The 21,758-nt window shown below is 46.0% G+C and overlaps 1 protein-coding gene across 1 annotated transcript in view; it reads left to right on the forward strand.

Annotated features, from left to right (window-relative positions):
• URB1 (URB1 ribosome biogenesis factor) overlaps nucleotides 1–21,758 on the forward strand; it is a 703,763-nt gene that overhangs the window by 168,907 nt on the left and 513,098 nt on the right. The window contains exons 10-11 of the mRNA XM_078658408.1: nucleotides 18,971–19,108; nucleotides 20,014–20,187. Of these exons, the coding sequence (XP_078514534.1) occupies nucleotides 18,971–19,108; nucleotides 20,014–20,187 (312 nt within the window). The remainder of the gene's footprint in view (nucleotides 1–18,970; nucleotides 19,109–20,013; nucleotides 20,188–21,758) is intronic.

Below are 21,758 nucleotides of genomic sequence, written 5' to 3' on the forward strand. Positions count from 1 at the left end.
TATAGTTTCGTTTTATCTATTTTTATGTACTTTTATGATCTGAACAAAAAGAGATCGAATTCAGTTTCTAATGAATGTAGAGCTGGTTTTTACACTCTTTTTTGGGTATTCAACCTCTCTTTGGTGTATGCAAGAAGACTGGATGCAAGAGCAAGGACATGTTCCATGCTATATTTCTTATTGTTAATCCAGCATGCCCCCAAGACAACTCTGTCCTTGATCTGATGGGCGATCTAATGGAATTCAGGCTATGTATGTATGTTGGGCAGAACAGCCGGAGGTTAAAACAATTTGAATACATGGAATATTGAAGTAAATGTGCGGCTCATGTTGACATAACTTACTGTACTTTTCTAAAAAATAAACTCTTACAAATGTGTTCTAGTAGTATGTTACCTCTACTTCAAGTTTTTTAGTTCAGTAGTTATTTCATGGCATTAGTTATATGAGGAGTTTTTTCTTTGCAGGTAAGTTTCATCTTTTACTTTGCAGGTAAGTATTTTTTAAGTGAGTTAAACTTAACAGTATATGTGTATACATATATGGGTATAGACGCACAGGTTTATGTAAAAAAATGATATTCAAATATATTAAGAGTTTTAAAAAAAAGTAATTGTATTACTATTTGAAAATAAAGATACATTAATTAGGGAAAAAATATTTTCATGTTAAATATTTAACTGTATTGTGGTTAATATGTACAAAAATACAAATGTTACTTTTTTTAAAAACTGATTTTATTTTTCTATATTTTAATCAAGGGAATATGTTTTCTATTTTTGAAAGTATAAGGGGTAGTGTGGGGTATTTATGGTTCAATGAGGGGTACTGGTTTGGGATTTTAAGGGGGTTTATGGTTCAGGAAAGGGCAGGGTTTAGAGGTAGAAATTTGTAGGGTTCAGAAATGGGCATTTGATAGGGGTAGATAGGAGTTTGTGTGGTTCAGCGATAGGTAGAGTATGGGTAGTAAAGCGTTTTTAGGGTTCAAGGATGAGTAGTGTTTGGGGTACTATGGAGTTTTTAGGTCTAAGAGGTTGGGAGAGTAAGGGGTAGTACGGCATTTTCAGGGTTCAGTGATGGGTGCTGTTTAGGAGCAGTAAGGGAATTTAAGATGCAAGAAGGAGAGTATAGGGTGCAGTGATGCAGTGTAAAGGGATAGCAAGGAGTTTTTATGTTTGAAGGGTGAGTAGTGTTTAGTGCTAGCCAACGGTCTTTAGGTTTAAGGGATGAGTAATGTTTAAGGTGTAGTTAAGAATCTTGGTTTAATGGATGGGTTGTGTTTAGGGGTAGTTGTTTTTTAATGGGTTCATTGATTTAGTTTTAGATTATGTTCATAATACAGAATGTAATTTTAATTAAAAGCAATAATAGTTTTATTTTCAAATAAAGATTAGTTACATTTGTTTTTAATTACAAAAAATGAAAATAGGTATTTTATTACGTTATAGCTAGTGTTATATAATTATAGTATTATGTTAAAATATTACATTTAAGAATTAAAAATAAACGTGTATTTAAAATATATATTTAAATGTTTGTTTTTAATTCTTACATTCAATGCTAAACTAAAATATAGTAGATATAAAAATAATAATATGAAATATTTACTCAAATATTTGTAATTTAAAAAAAAGACAAGAATTAAAGTAAATTTATTAAGGTGTAATTGTGTAGTCGCGATAGATCAGCAGATGAATGTTGGTGCTTTTTAGGTCTCGCTCGAGACCTATTGCTGCGGAGTCGGGTCTGAAGGGAGACAGACCTTTGGACGAGCGCGGATTGCATCTCGTGGACACGCATGCCCAGCCTCCCGGAGCCGTGCACATCTCCAGAAGCCGATTGCCAGGGTCAGCCATGCCTCTCCAGTCGCACGCGCGCACACACACACACTGCATACACGCACGCGCACACACACTGCATACACACATGCTCACACACAGGTGCCAAGCCCCACTTACTTCAGCCACCTCTCCTGACTTCTGCTGCCATCCACTCTGTGAGAGTGGGCGCGGGCTTCTCCAAAAGACGGAAGTCCCGCCCCATGACTGCCGTGAGCGTGCACATCCCGAGACCGGAAGTTCGGGAGAGTGCACGCTCACGACTTGTTAAATAAATTGTATTGATAGCAAGATGTGCGACATGCATTAAAACATCATTATTTGCTGCAGATGAAAATGCTTCTTTCTATGTGACACAGAACGTAAAAGTGTGCGTAAATCCGCAAGGTGGCGATGTTGGCAAGTGAAACTGCAAAATTGACTTTGATTCTGATGCTCCACCTTCCTGCTCATTCTACATTCCGGAATTACGGGGAATGGAAACCTATTCCTGCTGCTGGCTACGGATCGGAATTAATATCATGCAGCACATTAGCTGATCAGTAGAATTAAATTTAAATATTTGTTCCAACGGACACTCGTGGATACATGTTTTTTAAAATGACATTTTTAAGCAAACGGAGCTCCGTGAAATGGCGCCTGCTTTGCCTGTTCTTCACTTGCTTTGATCTCGCTCGTGGGCAGATCAGATATTCCGTCCTCGAGGAGCTGGACCCGGGCACCTTTGTGGGAAACCTCGCCAAGGATCTGGGCATTGACGTCATCGGTCTGAACTCCCGCGGGCTGAAGCTGATGTCGAGAGCCAAGAAGCAGCACTTCCAGGTGAATATGAACAAGGGCGTCTTACTGACGAGCGAATGGATCGACCGAGAAGAGCTGTGCGCAGAGAGCCCTTCCTGCAAGCTGAATCTAGAGCTGGTTATTGATAACCCATTGGAAATGCATCGCCTTGAAATAGAGATAATTGACGTGAATGACAACGCGCCCTCCTTTAGTGAAAATGAAACCACCCTTAACATCTTAGAGTCGGCGTTGCTGGGCAGTGCGATTCCAATCGGAAACGCCATGGATCCTGATATTGGTGCAAATGCCCTCAAGGGGTATAAACTCAGCCATACGGAATATTTTGAAGTTTCAGCTGAAGTCAATACCGACAAAGATAGAGTAACGGAACTCATTTTGAAACAGGCTTTAGATAGAGAAAGTCAGCCCATGCATACACTTCTTCTGACTGCTTTTGATGGAGGGGATCCTAAGAGATCTGGATCTATGAAGATCATCATTAGAGTTCTGGATACGAATGATAATGTCCCCACATTTGACAGGGCGGTGTATCATGTGAAACTGTACGAGAATGTGCCAGTAGGTACCCACGTGTTGGGACTGAATGCCACAGACCTGGACGAGGGTCCGAATGCAGAAGTGGGGTATTTCTTCCATAAACTAGTGCCCATGAACATACAGAACATGTTTAATCTCGACGAGTCAACAGGTGTGCTAAGTATTCGGGGGAAGATTGATTTCGAAGATACCAAGGTGTACAAGTTGTCAGTGGTGGCTTTGGATAAAGGTTCAGTCCCTCTGGCCGGCCGTTGTCAGGTGTTTGTAGAAATACTTGATGAGAATGACAATGCCCCGGATATAACTCTCACCTCCGTGTCCAGCTCAGTTCCAGAGGATGCTGGGCCAGGAACTGTGATAGCTCTGATGATTGTGTCAGATAAGGATTCGAGCAAAAATGGACAAGTCGAGTGTAGTGTCCCCGCTGCCCTTCCATTTACCCTCCAGAACCCATACAACAATCATTACTCCTTGATTCTCAAAGATCCACTGGATCGTGAATCTACAGAGGAGTACACAGTCACGGTCACAGCTGTGGACAAAGGATCCCCTCGGCTCACCACCTCAACAACCCTCAAAGTGCGAGTTTCAGATGTCAATGACAACAAACCGAAGTTCACACAGCCAGCCTATGAACTGTATGTGATGGAGAACAATGTCCCAGGGACCCACGTGTTTACGATATCCGCCGCAGACCTCGATGCCAAAGAAAACGGATACCTCACTTATTCAATCTCCGCAAATACAACGCTTGACAGCTTTGTCTCTATAAACTCAGAGAACGGTAAACTCTATGCCTTGAAGTCGTTTGATTACGAAGAAATTCAACATGTGCAGTTTGAAGTGCATGCAAAAGATGCAGGTGTTCCATCACTTAGCAGCAGTGTGACCGTCCACCTGTTTATTCAAGACCTCAAGGACAATGCACCGACCATTTTACAACTACATCCCCCAAGCACTTCCTTTGGAATTGAGGTTCTCTCTCTGCCTCTGGACTCCGGTTATCTGGTCTCAAAAATAGAAGCAGTCGATGCGGATAGCGGTTACAATGCATGGTTGGCTTATGATGCCATTACACCAAAGGAGTCCTCTCTGTTCAAAGTTGGACTTTCGACTGGGGAGGTTCGAACATCTCGTGCCATCAGGGACCACGATGGAAACTACCACAGGCTGCTCATACGTGTGAGGGATCACGGGGAACCAGTGTTGTCCAGTACTGTCACCCTGAGTATCACATTTAGGACAAAGACAAAGAAATGCAAAGCGACTTCATGGGACACCCAGAGAGCGAAGACCTGATGTCTAATGTGAATCTGTATTTGGTGATTTCAATAGCTTTCATTTCATTTATTTTTTTGGTGACGGTTATCATCTTTGTTGCCTTAAGGATTCATAGATCTGGCACCAACATGTCAGGATATGACCAGTCTTCGGCTACAAATGATCGGGGAAGCTGGTATTACACACAGAATTCCAGCTATAAGGTGTGTCTGGGGAATGGGACACATGATATTTTACTATTTAGTAATCAGTGCTCACAACACTCAGAAGACAGTATCAATAAAAGAAGAACATTTACATCCGAGGAGCAAACACAGCCAAGCGTCGATGAACTTTTAACAATGGAAGACATCAAGGTAAGAGTACTTTTGATATGTAGCGTCGCTATGTAGTTTTCATTCAGGTTGTTATTAGAAGAAAACACGACTGTTGAAAGAATACTGAGCTGCAGATAATAAGAACGACTTAAACAAACAAGTGTTGTAATTAACTAACATAGGTGATCAATAATAATTCAGAGGAAGTTATATCTCAAAACATTTATGTCTCTGACTTTAGTGGGAATGGGTTACATCTTTTCTCTGTTGCTATGATATTCTTTTCTCCTTTGTAGCAAATTCTACACAGTCCCCTATCCACCATATCCTCAATTCATCTGCCTCATTCAGAGATGACAAACTTGACTTTTTTCCATCAATGGCATCCCTGTTGGTTACTTGATGGAAAACATTATCCAATGGCCCTTTTTAGTAGGGGTGGGCTATAAATTCTGCCCCACCGACAGAGTTCAAGGAGTTTTGCCCACTCCACGTTACGCTTATAACGCAGAGCTCTGGCAAAACTCCAACAACCACTGCTTGGTGGAATTTTTTCTCATACAAGGCTCGTCAATTGTAAGCTAGAGCAATAATTTGCATTCACTAGCGTGATTTTCAGTCGCTAGGACAGCACCCGGCAAGATTTTCTCAACGAGGGCAGTTGCGACCGTTCTCAATGAGAAAGCTGCCACTCAAGTAGAAAATCTACTCGAGTGGCAGCAAAGAAGCAGCGCTCTTTGGCACGCTGCTTGTTGCCATTTGTGTTGAATTTGCAGCGAAGAACAAGCTCCTGGTGTTAAAAATCATCGCAGTCAGTGAGACATGCTGGATTCCGCCCACTTGCTGAAGTCTGTGGAATCTTGCAGAGTTTTTTTTGTAACTCTGCGGAATTCTGCAGAGTGAAACTCTGCGAGTTATACTCACCCTTATTTAGTTGGGTTTGCAGGAGTAATGATATTACACTGCTTTTCTTATTTATGGTGGGTAGAGTAATGCATTTTATTCCTGTATGTCACCACAGGGAACAACCTGGTGGTGAGGGACAGAAAATAATATGTACCCCACACCCTGAAAGAAAACTTCCTGGGTGTGAGGTTCTTTAGGTTTTTGTTTTTTAGGAGTTCGTTTTTGAAAAGCTAATACTTTTGAACTTTTTGGTGAATAATTTTCAAAACCTATGGTGGCTTCCCATCAAATAGTTTGTACATTGAAAAGAAACTATGTACCAAGAGGACCCCTGGGCCACTGATCATCTTTAAATTTGATGGATGGTAGTCCATCAGGATGGCAGAGGTTTTGTCCTATGCCAATCTGATGTCCATAGTACTGAAATTCTAAATCATGCCATATGTCTTCATTCCTCTAGGATACTGGCTATAGGTTGTTTTTTATTGGTTCTATTTTAGCATTGAAATGTAATCCCAAAAACATTTTTTATTTATGTTTATTGGTAAAATGTTCACCCCTGACAGTGTAGTGTTACTTGCATATCACAAGTTTGTATTTCGACATGTAGTAGGCTTAAGTGTATAATAGTTATGTGATAGAATGGTATGAGTGCAATTACTGTTTTTAGAAATAGTCAGTAAGTTGAAGGCTGCTTGTCTTGCAACATTCAAGTTGCCGATTATGCAGGGAGAGCAGAGAAATGAAATACATATTTTTCTTTTCTGCTCTGGATAAACTGAGACCTCAAAAATAAGTTGCATAGTAGGATGTAATGGATTTAGACCCAATAATTGAAAGGCCCTTTTTAGGTCGAGCTGGCGTTGGAGCGCGAAGCGCTCCCGCCATCGAGTTCTATAGTCACCGTGTTAACTGGCAAGGGAGATAGAGCTGTGCATGAGCCGCTACTGGCCTGTGCACGAGCCGATTCAGCTCTGTGAACGCGCACGTCTCCGGAAGACGTGCTGCGCCCGAGCCGCCTCCCGCTTGTTCTGTCAGCAAATATTCTCGGAGCCCTAGGGCAAACTTACCGAACAGCACAACAGGTAGGCTTTTTACATTTATGAAGACAGTATGATAGGCCTCGTACACACACCTCCCCTTCCAGTGCCATACTAAATCAATCTAGCAGTGTACCCTAGGTATTGTTGGGTACAGAGTATTTGAGATCTTGCTGTTGGCTATGGGCTATTAACGATGAAAGTATTCTCAAGCTTTGTCTGCACAATTGCATATTTTGTGATGATCATCGGGATTTCCTGTTTGGGTTTTTCGGATCCAAGAGAGGTGTTAACAATCGATAAAGTTGATGTTTATAAAACTGTAATAAAGCGTCCTGTCTCTTTTTTGTGTTAACTGCTCATTTGTGAAGTTTGAGGTAGGCGAACTTGACTGCTTGTTTTTCACAGACGGCGTGCTGGAAATGTTATGCAACAGAATGAACTTGCTTGAGTGCAAAGTCGTCTAACTGTAGAACCTAATGTGTGTTTTCACCTCCCCTCAGTCCTTGATCAGGACACGGGGCTGCGACCATGCGATGTGTTTAACTTATTCACAAATGGCTGCTTGAGGCCAAAGTACGCACACCCTCCTCCATTAATGGGTTCTGTTACACAGCCTGTAAAACGCGGCAAACAATGCCAGTGGGAAGGAATGCAGTTGAGTCTGGAAACTATGTTCCACATAAGATTTTGGTATTCTGAAAATACAACCTTAGTAGGAGAGCTATTTGCGGTGAGCTTCATGGTGGATAAAGTGTATGCATGTTTTCATTGAAAAGACAAACTCCTATATATTTTGAAATACAAATATGCTGCCTGGATCGTTGGCCTCGTAGGAAATACTTTACATAGAAATGCAATGCAATTACATATTTGGATGCGAAAAGGACATATTTATAGCAAATAAGCAACCTTTCTTAATTGGAGTGGACCTAAAGTATCAGGGTCATTTTGTCCGTTTTATTTTTCTTTTAGGCAACATCTCTCTTCCCTCCCCTCCCCGAGGACCCTTCGAGTCCCAACTCCACCCTCCAACTCCACCCTCCAACCCCAACTCCACCCTCCAACCCCAACTCCACCCTCCAACCCCAACTCCACCCTCCAATTCCAACTCCACCCTCCAACTCCACCCTCCAATTCCAACTCCACCCTCCAACTCCAACTCCACCCTCCAACCCCAACTCCACCCTCCAACCCCAACTCCACCCTCCAACCCCAACTCCACCCTCCAACCCCAACTCCACCCTCCAACCCCAACTCCACCCTCCAACCCCAACTCCACCCTCCAACCCCAACTCCACCCTCCAACCCCAACTCCACCCTCCAATTCCAACTCCACCCTCCAACTCCACCCTCCAACTCCAACTCCACCCTCCAACCCCAACTCCACCCTCCAACCCCAACTCCAACCCCAATTCCACCCTCCAATTCCAACTCCACCCTCCAACCCCAACTCCACCCTCCAACCCCAACTCCACCCTCCAACTCCACCCTCCAACTCCACCCTCCAACTCCACCCTCCAACTCCACCCTCCAACTCTAACCTCCAACTCTAACCTCCAACTCTAACCTCCAACTCTAACCTCCAACTCTAACCTCCAACTCCACCCTCCAACTCCACCCTCCAACTCCACCCTCCAACTCCACCCTCCAACTCCACCCTCCAACTCCACCCTCCAACTCCACCCTCCAACTCCACCCTCCAACTCCACCCTCCAACTCCACCCTCCAACTCCACCCTCCAACTCCACCCTCCAACTCCGCCCTCCAACTCCGCCCTCCACCCTCCGCCCTCCACCCTCCAACTCCGCCCTCCGCCCTCCAACTCCACCCTCCAACTCCACCCTCCAACTCCACCCTCCAACTCCACCCTCCAACTCCACCCTCCAACTCCACCCTCCAACTCCACCCTCCAACTCCACCCTCCAACTCCACCCTCCAACTCCGCCCTCCAACTCCGCCCTCCAACTCCGCCCTCCAACTCCGCCCTCCAACTCCACCCTCCACACTCCGCCCTCCGCCCTCCAACTCCGCCCTCCAACTCCGCCCTCCAACTCCGCCCTCCAACTCCGCCCTCCAACTCCGCCCTCCAACTCCGCCCTCCAACTCCGCCCTCCAACTCCGCCCTCCAACTCCGCCCTCCAACTCCGCCCTCCAACTCCGCCCTCCAACTCCGCCCTCCAACTCCGCCCTCCAACTCCACCCTCCACCCTCCACCCTCCACCCTCCAACTCCGCCCTCCAACTCCGCCCTCCAACTCCGCCCTCCAACTCCGCCCTCCACCCTCCACCCTCCAACTCCACCCTTCAACTCCACCCTTCAACTCCACCCTTCAACTCCACCCTCCAACTCCGCCCTCCAACTCCGCCCTCCAACTCCGCCCTCCAACTCCGCCCTCCAACTCCGCCCTCCACCCTCCAACTCCACCCTCCAACTCCGCCCTCCAACTCCGCCCTCCACACTCCACCCTCCGCCCTCCAACTCCGCCCTCCACACTCCACCCTCCGCCCTCCAACTCCGCCCTCCACACTCCACCCTCCGCCCTCCAACTCCGCCCTCCAACTCCGCCCTCCAACTCCGCCCTCCAACTCCGCCCTCCAACTCCGCCCTCCAACTCCACCCTCCAACTCCACCCTCCAACTCCACCCTCCAACTCCACCCTCCAACTCCACCCTCCACCCTCCAACCCCAACTCCACCCTCCAACCCCAACTCCACCCTCAAACCCCAACTCCGCCCTCAAACTCTAACCTCCAACTCCGCCCTCCAACTCTAACCTCCAACTCCGCCCTCCAACTCTAACCTCCAACTCCGCCCTCCAACTCTAACCTCCAACTCCGCCCTCCAACTCTAACCTCCAACTCCGCCCTCCAACTCTAACCTCCAACTCCGCCCTCCAACTCCGCCCTCCAACTCTAACCTCCAACTCCGCCCTCCAACTCCGCCCTCCAACTCCACCCTCCAACCCCAACTCCACCCTCCAACCCCAACTCCACCCTCCAACTCTAACCTCCACCCTCCAACTCTAACCTCCAACTCCGCCCTCCAACTCTAACCTCCACCCTCCAACTCTAACCTCCAACTCTAACCTCCAACTCCGCCCTCCAACTCTAACCTCCAACTCCGCCCTCCAACTCTAACCTCCAACTCCGCCCTCCAACTCTAACCTCCAACTCCGCCCTCCAACTCTAACCTCCAACTCCGCCCTCCAACTCTAACCTCCAACTCCGCCCTCCAACTCTAACCTCCAACTCCGCCCTCCAACTCCGCCCTCCAACTCCACCCTCCAACCCCAACTCCACCCTCCAACTCTAACCTCCACCCTCCAACTCTAACCTCCAACTCTAACCTCCAACTCCGCCCTCCAACTCCGCCCTCCAACTCCGCCCTCCAACTCCACCCTCCAACCCCAACTCCACCCTCAAACCCCAACTCCACCCTCAAACCCCAACTCCACCCTCCAACTCCACCCTCCAACTCCACCCTCCACCCTCCAACTCCACCCTCCAACCCCAACTCCACCCTCAAACCCCAACTCCACCCTCAAACCCCAACTCCGCCCTCAAACCCCAACTCCGCCCTCAAACCCCAACTCCGCCCTCAAACCCCAACTCCGCCCTCAAACCCCAACTCCGCCCTCAAACCCCAACTCCACCCTCAAACCCCAACTCCACCCTCAAACTCCACCCTCCAACTCTAACCTCCAACTCCGCCCTCCAACTCCGCCCTCCAACTCCACCCTCCAACCCCAACTCCACCCTCAAACCCCAACTCCACCCTCAAACCCCAACTCCACCCTCCAACTCCACCCTCCAACTCCACCCTCCACCCTCCAACTCCACCCTCCAACCCCAACTCCACCCTCAAACCCCAACTCCGCCCTCAAACCCCAACTCCGCCCTCAAACCCCAACTCCGCCCTCAAACCCCAACTCCGCCCTCCAACTCTAACCTCCAACTCCGCCCTCCAACTCCGCCCTCCGCCCTCCAACTTCACCCTCCAACTCCACCCTCCAACTCCACCCTCCAACTCCACCCTCCAACTCCACCCTCCAACTCCACCCTCCAACTCCACCCTCCAACTCCACCCTCCAACTCCACCCTCCAACTCCACCCTCCAACTCCACCCTCCAACTCCACCCTCCAACTCCACCCTCCAACTCCACCCTCCACCCTCCAACTCCACCCTCCAACCCCAACTCCACCCTCAAACCCCAACTCCACCCTCAAACCCCAACTCCACCCTCAAACCCCAACTCCACCCTCAAACTCCACCCTCCAACTCTAACCTCCAACTCTAACCTCCAACTCCGCCCTCCAACTCCACCCTCCAACCCCAACTCCACCCTCAAACCCCAACTCCACCCTCAAACCCCAACTCCGCCCTCCAACTCCGCCCTCCGCCCTCCAACTCCACCCTCCAACTTCCAACTCCACCCTCCAACTCCACCCTCCAACTTCCAACTCCACCCTCCAACTCCACCCTCCAACTCCACCCTCCAACTCCACCCTCCAACTCCACCCTCCAACTCCACCCTCCAACTCCACCCTCCAACTCCACCCTCCAACCCCAACTCCACCCTCCAACCCCAACTCCACCCTCAAACCCCAACTCCACCCTCAAACCCCAACTCCACCCTCAAACCCCAACTCCACCCTCCAACTCTAACCTCCAACTCCAACCTCCAACTCCAACCTCCAACTCCGCCCTCCAACTCCGCCCTCCAACTCCACCCTCCAACCCCAACTCCACCCTCAAACCCCAACTCCACCCTCAAACCCCAACTCCGCCCTCCAACTCCGCCCTCCGCCCTCCAACTCCACCCTCCAACTCCACCCTCCAACTCCACCCTCCAACTTCCAACTCCACCCTCCAACTCCACCCTCCAACTCCACCCTCCAACTCCACCCTCCAACTCCACCCTCCAACTCCACCCTCCAACTCCACCCTCCAACTCCACCCTCCAACCCCAACTCCACCCTCCAACCCCAACTCCACCCTCAAACCCCAACTCCACCCTCAAACCCCAACTCCACCCTCAAACCCCAACTCCACCCTCCAACTCTAACCTCCAACTCCAACCTCCAACTCCAACCTCCAACTCCAACCTCCAACTCCACCCTCCAACCCCAACTCCACCCTCCAACCCCAACTCCACCCTCAAACCCCAACTCCACCCTCAAACCCCAACTCCACCCTCCAACTCTAACCTCCAACTCCACCCTCCAACTCTAACCTCCAACTCCACCCTCCAACTCTAACCTCCAACTCCACCCTCCAACTCCGCCCTCCGCCCTCCAACTCCACCCTCCAACCCCAACTCCACCCTCAAACCCCAACTCCACCCTCAAACCCCAACTCCGCCCTCCAACTCCGCCCTCCAACTCCGCCCTCCAACTCCGCCCTCCGCCCTCCAACTCCACCCTCCAACTTCCAACTACACCCTCCAACTCCACCCTCCAACTTCCAACTCCACCCTCCAACTCCACCCTCCAACTTCCAACTCCACCCTCCAACTTCCAACTCCACCCTCCAACTTCCAACTCCAACTCCACCCTCCAACTCCACCCTCCAACTTCCAACTCCACCCTCCAACTTCCAACTCCACCCTCCAACTCCACCCTCCAACTTCCAACTCCACCCTCCAACTTCCAACTCCACCCTCCAACTCCACCCACCAACTTCCAACTCCACCCTCCAACTTCCAACTCCACCCTCCAACTTCCAACTCCACCCTCCAACTTCCAACTCCACCCTCCAACTCCACCCTCCAACTCCACCCTCCAACCCCACCCTCCAACCCCAACTCCACCCTCCAACTCCACCCTCCAACTCCACCCTCCAACTCCACCCTCCAACTCCACCACCCTCCAACTCCACCACCCTCCAACTCCACCACCCTCCAACTCCACCACCCTCCAACTCCACCACCCTCCAACTCCACCCTCCAACTCCACCCTCCAACCCCAACTCCACCCTCCAACTCCACCCTCCAACCCCAACTCCACCCTCCAACCCCAACTCCACCCTCCAACCCCAACTCCACCCTCCAACTCCACCCTCCAACTCCACCCTCCAACTCCACCCTCCAACTCCACCCTCCAACCCCAACTCCACCCTCCAACCCCAACTCCACCCTCCAACCCCAACTCCACCCTCCAACCCCAACTCCACCCTCCAACCCCAACTCCACCCTCCAACCCCAACTCCACCCTCCAACTCCACCCTCCAACTCCACCCTCCAACTCCACCCTCCAACTCCACCCTCCAACTCCACCCTCCAACTCCACCCTCCAACTCCAACCCCACTCTCCAACTCCACCCTCCATCACTCAGGGCCTCCACAGCATCACTCAGGGCCTCCACAGCATCACTCAGGGCCTCCACAGCATCACTCAGGGCCTCCACAGCATCACTCAGGGCCTCCACAGCATCACTCAGGGCCTCCACAGCATCACTCAGGGCCTCCACAGCATCACTCAGGGCCTCCACAGCATCACTCAGGGCCTCCACAGCATCACTCAGGGGCACCACAACATCACTCAGGGGCACCACAACATCACTATGCGCTACCAGAGCATCACTGAACGCCACAGCATCACTGAACGCCACAGCATCACTCCGCGCCATCACAGCATCAATCTGTGCAACCATTCAACTACAACTGGTTCAAATATGTTCGCTCAATGTTTCAAGCTTTATTACAAATGTCACAAAAAGATGTTAATGTTTCACTTCTGATCTTGGATTTTCATCACAATAAAATACACTGAACATATTCTTCACAAAAGTTATTTACAAATGTTTAAGCTATTGCCATTATAAATTACAATCACTTTTATTTAAGTATTATTTATTAAAAAAAATTAAAAGCCATTGTTATTTGTAATATCAATACATCTAAGTCACGTAAATACAAAACATGTTGCATTACAAATGCTATAGGTGTCACATTTGCGAAAGATATAACTATTGGCATTGTAAATGACAAAGCTATTAATTTAGCTATTTTCAAAACAAACACATAAATAAAAAAATTGTCATTTACAAGACCAATAGCTCAAACTTTCCTAATGCGAGACCTATTGCATTGCAAATGCTTGTTAGAAATAGTAGCCCGAAGAAATACGAATCAGAGATTGGGTTCATACTGAATGACTGTAGGAGCAAGTAGAACTTCCACTGCTCCAAATAATTTTCAAAAGATCCCTAAAATCCCTTCTTTTTGAGAAAACCCTTAAACCTCCATCATAAATCTGGATTTTTCCCAAAATAAATCTTTTCATTGAAATGTTTTGCTCTAACTCTAGAAGTAATGTTACTCTTTAATATCTTATCTGTTAATACTCTCTCTTGAATTACATCTTCTGTTCTCATCGTCCTCCCCCATAGCTTTTCGTTCTTAACAGTTCCTTACGCCTCTCCTTGTTTCTGTAAAGTTCTTCCCATTTAGTACTTCCTTGATAGACCACATATTCAACTGGAATTCACTGGAATCCTCTGCTGCTGTGCTTTGTGAATGGAAAGTTGCCTTTCTCCCTAGTCTGATTAGGTATTTTTCGTGTAAGGGACTGGATTTGTCGGTTTATTCAGACTCTGAGCATTGAAAGGCTGCTAAATAGCCCCAGTGCATGTGCTCAGATACCTAATCATATTAACAAATGGGTAATTTCATTTGGCATGTGTGAAATTTGGGGAAAAGACACATAAGCATGGGGCAGAAAGAACACCATTGTCAGGTGTCATATGTGAGCTGAGTTCAGCATTGCAGTCCCTACTTTGGTGAGTATAACATCCTGGTTTTGATTCTGCCATTTTGGGCCTGAATGGTTGTAGACTTACCTTTACCCAGCACATGTCAAAATAAACCAGTTTTGAGGGATAGAAATACTACTTTTTTACATGATCTAAGCAACCCATAACTAATACCTGCGTGCCCACAATGCTTAGGTGCGTAAAGCATATAAGGAAGACGTGCCCTACGTTGGGACTGACATGTCCCCGGAGTGACACAATTACAATGCTAGATTACTGCATAAGCTTCAGTGGCTTTCCACATGGTAGTACCTTTCTTAGGAGTAAAAGTCACATTTTCATATCTTATCTCTGGGAAGATTTAGGAAATTACCCTCAGCACCCTAGCAATTTCTAGTTAGAAGTGATACTGAATGTTTGACGAGAAGGGCCCAGAGATGATTTTAATAAAAGCTGCCCCTCTCTGTGTAAAACCTGGATAGTTATCAAACCAGTTCTGTGTGACTCTCCTTCCTTCGGTGGCAGTCATTAACTCTCCTGATTGGATGTGAAATGCCTTTCTGAAAAAGCAGCAACCATTTGTCAGCCTGGAGATTGCTGACAGGTTGTCATTTGGGGTAATTACAGAGGATCCCCCCATAAGTTATCTTCGGAATATATGTAGAGAGTTTGAAAGGGACCACCAATGGACACCTCAATGAGGCAGCCAGAACACTAAGAGTAGTTTTAATTTTTACTTGGAAATAGGGTTCTGCTGGGAGCTTGGTCTTTGGTGGTGGCCTGTTACCAGCCAAGTGGCATCCTGTCCCTACGTGGAATGCCGTCTTAAAAGATCCCATAGCAGGCTTTTCTTTGATGGAGTTTCAGTAAAGCAACGGTACCTGTCAAAAAAGTAGTCTGGGTTGAGTATGGCTACTTTCTGTGAATAGAATTAGGACCTTTTCGCCAATCATTGCCTAGTGACCACTGTATGAAACACTTCCATACACCTTCAGCAGCTCAGTGTGCAACATGACTTAGTGAAAAGCAGCACAGAGTATCCTTCTTTCTGTATATGCCTGTATAAAAGGTCTTTTCCCTTGTACTCAAGAATTGTAAACGCTTCTCAAGAGGCAGAGCACCTAGCCTTCCTATAGTGTCATGTCCATATTAGACAAGATATGGCACCTATAAAGACTGACTTCGCTATCTCATTCAGACTGGACGGTCCTGAGGCAGAAGGCAACTTTGAAAAACTCTACAGGCCTGTGGACTCGAATATGACTAGCATAAAAAAGAGTGGACGAGAGGTCAGTAGCCTTCATAGATCCGTTGCTGGAGTTCCTGGAAGTTGATGAGCATTGGGATTTCTGTCCAGAACCAATTTACCTATTGGAGAAATTGGGGTCAAACTTTTGGCTGGGGCCAGAAGCAGAGGGGCAGCAAAACCTGAACCTGCATCCTAGCTCAGTAGCTCAGGCGCTCCTCAGAAAAACTTTAACAATCAAAGCATTTCAGTGTAACAGCCACAAGGTGATTGTCTCTGCCCCTTCTCCTCCATCCTCATTTGCTGGAAGCTTTAAAATATTTGTTTTTGCAATGATGGCCTCTGGTGGCCATTTCTAGTCATTAATAATGCACATAGGCTTGTTAACTATTCACCCCTATTCACTCTCATTATTATATTTTTTATATTTTCTTTATACGTTCATATCTCCAGAATCCAGTATCTAATGTTTGTTGCTTTGGTCTCACTTTAATCATTACATACTTAATTGTTTTACTAAGATTGAGTATTTACTGTTGTAAATGTTATTTTGGCTGTGCCTAAATGCTTCACTCGCATTTCTCTGAGGAAATGCCTTCTACTTTGTGCCATTGATACCAGTGGTAAGTGAGCGTTTTCTCCTTAAAACTGCAGTGAACTAACAAGGCACTAGATTTCTGCTTCGAGCGAAAATTTGCCCCAAGTTGTAATCCATCTCTTACACTTTGCATATGAATCCTCAGCTGTTATTCCTTTTTACATTTTTTTTATTTTTTACTCCTGAACTTTGCATTGTCACATTAAAGTTTATCTTGCTCTACAAATCTTTTACCCAAGTGCTATCCTTTCCCAGTGGCAGTCACGGAAATATGACATTGATGGGGCATAAACACCCATCCGGAACAGCTAGGAGCCGGTAGGTGAAGCAGAAATAATTCCTGTTTACCAAGATGGCATGGAGTCCCCGTCACAGTGGAGATGGGGAGCTTCAAGTTCTGTCCATAAGATCCACTCCTGTAACTTCAATCTTTTGGTTATTCTACCCAGAATGGTTTGGGGCAGTTTCCAACAGTGTTGTGCACATTACAAACACAATACATAAATAACAACCCCTTTCCTAATGTACAAAATGGATAGTGACGTGCATTCCCACAGAGTGTGAGAAGAAGGGGGCATAGCTTCTAGATTTCCTGTGTCCATTCGTTAGTTGATAGGCTAGTCCCAGTTTTTTTTCTTAGAAGTCTGGGACTTGTTATCTCGCTTTTTTACTAGGTGAAATAAGTCTACAAGTCACTGGCCGAATTAGGCATGCATGGATCTGGTAAACTTAACAGCTATGGGAGAGCTCGGACTGACCTTCAAAATACAGAATTAGACTGGTTGCCAAAATGTACAAGGGAGTAGTATCCTCTTCACCCCCCACTAGCTCACTTCCACACAAGGCTCTGAAAGATGATTAAACGTACATGGTACATTATATGAGTAGGTGAATCGAACGTTGCAGTAGATGCCAGACCGGAGCCAACATTTGTTTTTATACTGGAAAGTCTACATATCAAGGCTAATACTGTAACTACATCAATAGGATTTGGTATATGTGAGTAATAAAAAAAAGTTTGGAAATAGGCCTCTTATTATACTTTTAAATAGAAAATGTCACAGTAAACAAACCTGATAAGCGACCAGCTTTTAAATTAACCCTGCCTTTTCTATACAGAGAGGAGACTGCCACATCTCGGTGAATGGTAAATCAGTAACTCCATATCTTTAAATAAAAGTCCAGTTTAACAATTGGCTTAATATGCCGGTCTCAAGCTCTGTGTGAGAAAACTGGATCGGGCTGCAGAAATGTAGCTAGAACGCCAATACCACCACAAGATATTATTTTCAAATAAACTCACCTTGATGAATTTTCGCCAAGCAGTTGACACGTATGCAATGATAAATAACATCTGCACTTTTTTTTTCTCTTTTAAATACTGTTGGCTTGTACAGCACTCTCGGAAGGAGTGAGTGGCAAAGCAGGTAATGGTGTGCCAGGGGCTCACAGTCCAAGCCGTCGTGTGGGCAGGATGACCGCTAATTGAAATCAGTAGGGGTGGGCAGGATTTCTGTAATCGCGTTACGCAAATCTCCGCGAAATTTTAAAAAATCTCTGCGAACACGCAGAAATTCCACGAACACGCGGAATTGCTTGTTCGCGATGCTTTTTTCCTGTTCACAATCACTGTTTGCGTGCTCGGGGGGGAAATGTCTTGCGAACACGCATTTTCAGAAAGCGAACAAGCAAAGAATTTCGCGAAGTCGCCAAACGCAGAATTTGGGGCAATTTCACGTTCTCCGCGGAACGTGAAATTACCCAAATTCCGCATATTCTGGGAGTGGAACGGAATTTACCGCCCAGGCCTAGAAATCAGTACCCTGCCGGATCCATTTAGATCAGTCATCCATGTGATGGTGCAGCCTGTTGTGAACACCACCCCTTTCCCATCGCGTCTTAGGGAGAGGTGGGATCAATAAGACGTTCTGTTCCCACCGTTTGACGAGCTGGGAAAGGAAGGTATGCAAACTCGCTGATTGACACACTGCCCGGGGAAGCACAGAGCTGCAACTTAAATGGCTCGACGTGATCAGTGCTCAAGCTTGCATTACGTCACAGATGGTGTGACGTGATGCGCGTGGAGGGCCAGCATGGACAAAAGGTGAGCCCGGTAAAAACTGCGACAGCAGGCACATGCGCACTGGCGTATGTGCCTGTCGGAAATGCCTGACTCACTAGGAGACAATGCTGTCAGTAATTGTTAGGGGAATATTACTATCCATGAAAAAAGAGGCTGCAGGAATTGTGAGGGAGGGTGGGGTCCCAACGCTCATGATAACGAACCGCCCCTGTCCTTTCCTGACTGTCCCTATTGAAGAGATAGCTACCAAAATAATGGTTCCTCTATTAAATGTATTATGTGTAGTTTATTTTTTAAACTAATTTGGTAATTCGCTGTGAAAACTATACAGTTAATATTTCTTGTATAGCATTCACACTTCTTGTATGTGCATTCGACTTACTTCAGAGCACTCTGCCGGCCCCGTGTTTGTTTTACACTGAATGAAACTATGCATAATAAAAAAATGCTTTCCGTGTTGACTCTTAAATTATACATAAAGATCACCTATTCTTTGTGCTGTTTATGCATTGATGTGTACAGGCGACCATTGTTTACTTTTTGTGTGTATATTTTTATTTCTTCAGATCTATGAAGCACAGCCAGAGGTGTCTAATGCATTTAGAACATCTGAGTTTATTCCTCTTTCTCGGTTACTATCAATGGTGATGATCACAACTGTCCCTCCTGTCTGCAACAAAGTCATGTTTACCCAAGGATTAACTGTAAGAATAATCTCTTATCGCTAACGTTGTTTGCTGTACATGTATACCCTTTTCTTGATGGAAAGAGTTCTGCATAGAAATTTCTGTATGCCGGAATGTTGTATTCACCCTAATTAGGTGGAAGCTTGTGTTTGTTAAATTTAAGTTTGATACCCTTATCTATAAGAGGTTATGCTTATGTGTTGGGATTCATGACTGAGTGAGTACTGCCACTGTGTCATTGTTGTAACATTTAAGTATAGTTGGGGTACAGTTTATGTTGCAATTTCTCCCTGCCTGTTGCACGGTGCTGATGAACAGTCATTCTGGGAAAATGCCATGTAATTGATAAAGGGTCCTTAGCAGCTGTTTTAATAGGACTAAGTAAGCTAAGGACTCTATTTTGTACGCTATTTACATCCACTGCAACTCTCACCTTCTAAACTTTATTTCCACCAATGAACTTTTTTAGTGATTGACATTTTAAATGTGTCAGTACTGCATTCTTATTTCTGCTTGTTCTTTGTGATTGTGTAGTAGGGTTTTGGGGACCAATGGCTCACTCACGCGGATAACTTCATCTTTTGCTTGGTAAGCTCAGAGCTTAGATAGCAGGTTATTGTGCTCCAAGCAGTCTTTAATAAATGTTTTTAATTGGATCTTTTTCCATATAGGATGTGGATTTTCCCTTCAACTTTAAGAGATTACCTGTTGGAATAGGGTTAACAGTGTTTGCCATGGTACCTTAAAAGAAAAAGTAGCATTGCTAATGAAAAGCAAATTATCTGCTCTGTTCCCTAACCCAAGTCATACGTTCCCATATGTTCAGTGTTGCTGAAATTGGTGCGATGAGATCTCGAAAAAATAACCGCTTTGTGTGTTTTATGGTATTCTTTCCTTTATAATATGCTTAATTCTCATTTCAGCTCTCAAACCATATAGTAAAGCAGACCACCTTAACCCTCTTATCATCTGTATTGAGGAGAGCACACAGTACAATAGATCATTGTTTAAACGAAGAATTGTGGCAAAAGTCAGAAATCTACTCATCAGCTGTCATGGAAGAATTTGCACAAAAGTTCAGAGAAGCTCTCAGCAAGGTACACATTTTCTGTTTTTTTGATTTAAATAGTTTTAGATTGTTTAAAATGTTATTTCTTGATATCATTGCTGCACATGAAAAAACCTCGAATATTTTCCAAGGACCATGAAACAAAATGCAAAGTACCCAAGTAGCATCAAAATGCAAAGTGCTCAAGTGACGTCTCCTAGCCCTGATTGTTTTAACCTTTAATATTCATGCATCTGCTGTAGAACCATTGCCAATAATCTCTAAATTGGTAACATTTAGAACAGGTTCCTATTTATAATGCGTTTATTCCCCTTTACATAGATGCCAACATTTGCAGAACACCTTCTTTGATTTTCATTCTTTCTGAGGTTACTTATATAGCGTTGCAACTTTTAGTTTGTGACACTCGCATCAAACGGAAATATGATGTTATATTGAACTGTTTGTACATTTGAATATTATTTTCCCCTCTGTCTTTTTTTTCTACCATTCGGAGCAGGCCTTTTCTACAGTATTATTGTTGCCTGGAAGCAGCTTTCTGTTTTCATTATGTCTTTCCACACAATAAAGATTTTACCTGCCATTTATTCTCTGGAGCGAAAGGCGCAATTAACGCCTCTTAAAGTCTGAGTTTTTAGCCGCTATAATCTCTATAACTTGTTTAACATAAAAAAGTAGAATTATTAGCCTAATCAAGGAAGGTCACGCACTTCCCCTTTCTTGGTTTGCTCGTCTATTTCCTTTTCTCTGCTCCACTGGACTCTCTCGGAGTTTATTTTTGTGGAGTACTAGTTTACACAAATCGCAATCACGGTCCATTTAACCATCTGGCCAGGAGCCTGCAATTCGTGAATAGGCAGGTTTTTAATTGTTTCCAGAAGGCAGAATAATAAACCTTCAGGGAAAGGCAACGGGGCAGTAAGTTTAAGCACTTGTACTCTGCCTTCTGTCTGTAATTTTGAGATGGGGCATGGCTGCAGGGAGGGCATTTCCAGAGCAATGAATGCTCAGAGTCGAGCAGTAATGTTGAAATCTTTATAACAAAGTCTGTCCAAGGGTTATGCGTTATGCGTTATGCGTTATGCGTTATGCATAGGGACCTAACCAGGTTATGTTGTTCCATTGGCAGCCAGTGGTGTTTAGTGGGCATGCTACAGACATGTATGCATTAGTATAGCTGCTGCATTCTGAAGTCGTTGGAACATTTTAGGCATCGCCAGGTATAGAACATTATGGGAGTATAGCCATACAAAGATCCTAGATTCTACAAAGCAACATCCAGGAGAATATTTTTAGTTGAAAACAGCAGAAACGTGTTACTGCTCCAGCTTGGGAAAAGGAGGACACATTTCCGCCTAAAATCTAAGCCAAGTTACTGGCAACTGGTGCAGGTTTAGGTTTGAATGTTCTAATTGCAGCTTTCAAACACACACAATACCAGTCAACAGTATTTCTTTCCCACACTCACCTGCCTCCATAGCCCCAATTTTGCAGCCCAAATCCCTCTATGTAAAAGCCTGCAATGCCACCTCCTTTCCCACATTTTGAGATCTAGTCTCTGGTATCCCGGGTTTTTTCTTGTGTAATAGGGTCACAGTC

Source organism: Lissotriton helveticus, chromosome 8 (genome assembly GCF_964261635.1).
Source record: "Lissotriton helveticus chromosome 8, aLisHel1.1, whole genome shotgun sequence".
Lineage (NCBI taxonomy): Eukaryota > Metazoa > Chordata > Amphibia > Caudata > Salamandridae > Lissotriton > Lissotriton helveticus.